This window comes from Charadrius vociferus, unplaced genomic scaffold, assembly GCF_000708025.1.
Source record: "Charadrius vociferus isolate BGI_N301 unplaced genomic scaffold, ASM70802v2 scaffold475, whole genome shotgun sequence".
In the NCBI taxonomy this organism is placed as follows: Eukaryota; Metazoa; Chordata; class Aves; order Charadriiformes; family Charadriidae; genus Charadrius; species Charadrius vociferus.
Window position 1 is genome coordinate 765756 of NW_009648337.1, and position 4972 is coordinate 770727.

Consider the following 4972-nt stretch of genomic DNA (forward strand, 5'->3'; position numbering starts at 1 on the left):
GGGGGGGGGGAAGAAGTGTTACATTGCCTCCTTCACCAGCCTGTGTCCTGCGAACTAAGAAACTAAGTAGAAGTAAGAGTCAGTAATTACGTTACTTTCCTTCCCAATAGTTTTTTTTCCTCAGTAAGGCACCGTTCTATATTCTAAGATAGAGAGACTACTGGTAGCAAGAATATAGAGAAGTAATACACCCTATTTAAAGGTGTCAGCATGTATATATTTGACGTTAGAGTCGCCTCTATTTTGAAATAGAGACTGAAAATTAGGAGGCATTTATATTCCCTCTCCTTTCCCAAAAACAAGCTAAATTCCTCCTAGAATTTAAAACAGGAGTTTAAAATAAAAATCCTACTTCCACTGTTGACACGTACATGGATTTCAGACAACATCACAACTTTGGAAACCCTAGATGGCCAGTGATGGCAGCTGAATACGTGCATTTATCATACAGAAGCTACAGCTCCTTCGGCCAAACCATGTAAACGAAGAAGTTGCAATCATTCCTGTCAAATCAAATTTGGGCTGGAAGCTACCAAGCAGTGCCAAACTGTGATAGTTTTAAGGTATTAACTTACAGGTAATGCAGTCACTGATACCACTCTTCAAGTACTCACAAGGAAAGCCCCTAAACCAGTCTCCAAAACCATAGCAGGAACTCAAAGATTGATCAATTTTAAAAGCAGAAAGAATAATTATTTGTGCCTTTGGTTATTAAATCTCTCCTATATTCAAGATGTATTTTCTTTTGATTTAGGAATTTTTTGAGCTGAAAAAGATGCAAGAATCTCACATATGCTGAGGTTTCTAGTAGCTATAATAAAAACATGATTTTGCTGGTTACAGTGTTGTGAAAAAAACAACTTTACTTGCCCTATTTTGTTTTTGAAAAGCTTAGCTACTCTCCTAAGAGACCAAAGCAATCCAGAAGCACCAATCTACATTTCAATATATTGACACTTACACATTTCCTATAGAAAAAGATGATGATGATACAGATGAAGATAAAGGCCAGCATTAAAAAAAAAATTGGACTTAGTATCTCAATTAAAACTATTTGAAAATTCACTACACTACGTATGTTATGAGAAAGCACTCCTAAGAAACAAGCTGAAGGATTGTCTTTCTGAACCCTTCAATGCTCACACAATTTCAATTTCTCTCAGATAATCTGAAAAGTGCTCTGGTATACCATTAAAAAAGTTCAGTATCATTTTTATGCTACCTTGTCTTCCATGCGGAGGGCTCAAATACTTCCGGTAGGTGTGCATGTTACACTAAAACAACTGCAGAGTTTGTTTGGTTTAGCCGAAAGTAACAAAATCAAACATAGGCATAGCCTTTTCTATGTTTTCTATTATTGTTAACCTTATCAAAAACAAAACAAAAAAGTTTGTATGAGCATGACCACAAAGACACCAAGCAAAGGAATGACTAACAACAAAACCAGTGCAATTCTTGCAGGAAGTCAGCCACACGAGCAGTATGAAAGCTCTTAAAAATATATTGCTATAAGTGCTTGAAAAGACAGTAATATTTGCCCCCAAAAACACAAACCAACCAATTTTCTCTGCTGTACTTGGGAAATATAAACAGTAGAAGGACCAGCACCATTTTCTCTGACTGAATATTTCAGGTCATATAAACCTTGTTTCTACAGTGGTAAGAAAACAGGAGAAAGCAAGGTCTGCATCAACAGAGTGGGATTTCTCCTAAACCAGCAGTTACTTAGACTTCTTCAGGGTCAAGTAACAACAGCTCAGAGACTTCAGTTACCACGCTTTGGCACAAGCCCTATTACGCATTTCACCAGATCAACCAAATCAAACAGCTCAAACCCTCACCCTCCAAATCCCTCCATACCTGTCCTTGCAAGGTTACACGACTCCTGTCTTGCAGATGCTGATTAGAAACTGAAGAATGCCAAGGATGGATCTGACTTTGAGACTGTGCCCGAACAAGATCAGATGACTGCGTTACTTGCTGTGGCGTTATATGGTGTTCCAGGTCATGCTCTAAAACATGGCTTGTGCTATCCTGAACAAATGCAGAATCATCAAACTGCGGCAGGAGGTCTTCCTGAAGGAGGTCATCCGGGTCAAGTCCTGTAAATGGTTCATTATGAGTCTCAACTTGATGAAGTAAGTTCTCATCCAAAGATGTAAAACCATTGCTTTCTATAGGGTCAGTGAAATGGCTTATCTGAGAAGCAGAACCAGCGGAAGCTGGAAAATTAATATTCACAGGAGAGAGTTTTGAACTACTAAAGTTGCCCTGAGGATGCGCAGAATGCAACATTTGAAAACTATTTGAATTCAAAGGTGTATTAGGATTCAAGATGTGCTCAGTCGTTTCTTGCTTGGTCCCTGTTTGAGATGTAAAGGCATCGCTTCCAGTGAAGTCAGAGATAGAGTGTGTCTGCTGGCTGGTAGAAAGAGCTGTTGTAGACTGAAGAAGGCTGCTTGGAGAAATGTGGTTATTTGAGTAAGAATAAGGAGATGAAAATTGCTGGCTATTATTGACAGAACATGGAGTAATAGTTGGGGACTGTCCATCAAAACTTCCTTCCTGATTCCCACAAAAATGTATTGAAGCACTTGCAGTTTGAGAAAACTGTTGAACAGACAGAGGCTGCTGTGAAGTTGATGGATTAGAAACCGGAGGTGGGTGGTTAACACCGACTCTGTGAGAAGTAGATACATTAACTTCCATGAAGTCTTTTGGCTGACTCAGAGCATCTTGCCCCGTATTGTTTCTGCTTTGTTGCGACCGTAGGGAGGCACACTGATGCTGCGGTTCATTAGCCTGAAATAAGGCAAAGTCATGGTGTGCTACAAAGCTTTTGTTTTGCTGCATAGACTGAGAATGTCCTTGGTGAAAGGGGGACCCATTTTGATTCGAAACAGTAGTGGCAGTTTGATGACCCCACATAGGACTACCATCAGCCACATCTGGAAACATCCCATTAGACTGGTTTTGCGGATGAATTGGTGAACAATTGAACTGAGAGTGTGGTGATAAGACATTGTCAGCTGAGCTATTAAAAGACTGATTTACTGAGTGAAGTTTCAGTGAATCGTACTGATTCAGCTGATCAAACTCACTCATCTTTTGTGGATTTTGAGCATCTTGCACATGGTTCAATGAGTCTATGTGCAAAGGTTCAAATTCTGCACCCAAATTCAATTCATCAACAAGTGAAACAGGTCCAGGTTGAACAAAGGCATCATCTGACAAACCTTCTAAGGTCTCACTAAAAAGATTGGCATCATCAAAAAAATCCATCATAGGATCAGTCATCTTGATAGGTCTGTACTGCTTTTTCTCTCAACTCCAAATGGAGTCAATTTTGGCCCTCTGCAGTGAACAGAAACAAATGACATCCAGCGGTCACCACCTTATCCAAGGCATGCCAACATCCATTAGTGCTTCTGATGAAACATTCGTCTTAAAGTGTTAAAGCATCCTCTGGGAAAGGAAAAAAAAGAGGAAAAAAAAAAAAGAGAAAAATTACTTTCGTGACTCTCCTCATCACTCCTTCCCCTTCCCAACACTTCTACGGATTTTCAGTATTTTGTTCATAACTTTACAGTTTAGTTAAGCCACATATCAATTATTTTTCCTTATACTTGATGCCCTGTACAGTGTTTATTGGTTTTGTGCCTTATGTAATGAAAGTAATATTTGATGTTTTAAATGTAATGGTTTCAATTTTTTCATTGTTTGCTCTATTACCAAAACACAATTTTAGATTCTCCTTTGCCATTTTCATTAAAACTACCAAATTGTAACAGAATTGTGTTTTTCAGTAGTCCAGAATTAAAATTGGTTTGTAGAAAGAAATCGTATAATACAGAAAATGTACACCGTAATTCTGTACGTTTAAACAAGAAACCTGAGATGTTATAAACTACATTTAAAAACAAAGCTACCTTGACTTCAGTACGAAAAGCTGAGATACTCGATTTCTTCTATTTAAGTTATATTAGGTAAGATTCTGAAAAACTGTATTTTATCTCAAAGATATAGTGGAACTCTTACTTAAAGGAAAGACAAGAGGATGAATACAGTGATTCAGTCAAAGATAAACACAGGAAAACAACCACCTTTGGTTCAACAACAGTTTACACAATTAGCCAGTATTGAAACAAAAGTTGTTTTATTCATAGTGTCACTGAGTGATCACCAACGAATCAGTTTGCAATCAGGGATTTCAGGCTAGGAGAGCTGAGAAGCACAGTTAGTTTAACTTTAGCCTAAAAGCTTGCATATTCGAAGTGCAATCAAACAAAATGGGAAATGAATGAAAATGTGTCTCTGTGATAATTTACCTCCCCAGATAACTAGTAAGCCTCTAGATTAGAGGAACAATCACTTTAAACGAGTATCTTCGTGAAATAATCATTCCTTTACCCTGTCAATACATATATCTAATTACTATAAAGAAAAAAGGAAACAGCCACAGCTTTTAATGCCTGACCCTACTACTAAAGCTCACCTCCATGCTCTCCTCCTCCACTTCAATTCCAATTCTTCATTAATGAATTCTCATAAAAATAAAATAAGAATAGGAGCCTTCCAGAAATGGACACCCTGGAAATCTGTAATATTTTCTTGTAGACAAGGTTCATATTGAACCAGTTAAGTACAAAGTTGTCTTTGACAAGCCGATGAAAACTTGTTCTGCTTATACTCCTAGTCTACTGGAAGTGTTGTGACCATAGTCAGAATAAAGCCTAACCCAAATTAATAAAACTTGTTGAGGATTTGAGTTTATAAAACTTCTGGTTTACACAGAAAAAGGACAGCTGGATCCTGTATCACACTGAAAGACACCAGTTGGTGACATCTATCAAGTATGAATTGGTAGGGGTGTGAATTGCTATGAGTATAGGGAACAAGCATGCTGTAAAAAAGGCACAGAAGCTTAGGAAGGTGACAGCTTTGCATAGCAAAGCACCCGTGGATTCCAGAT

General features: G+C 38.1%; 1 protein-coding gene across 1 annotated transcript in view; it reads right to left on the reverse strand.

Moving 5' to 3' along the window:
• The window catches only part of CHD9 (chromodomain helicase DNA binding protein 9), an 80407-nt gene extending 77110 nt beyond the window's left edge, over nt 1-3297 (reverse strand). The window contains exon 1 of the mRNA XM_009885076.1: nt 1861-3297. Within this exon, the coding sequence (XP_009883378.1) occupies nt 1861-3297 (1437 nt within the window). The remainder of the gene's footprint in view (nt 1-1860) is intronic.
• Between the last annotated feature and the right edge of the window lie 1675 nt (nt 3298-4972).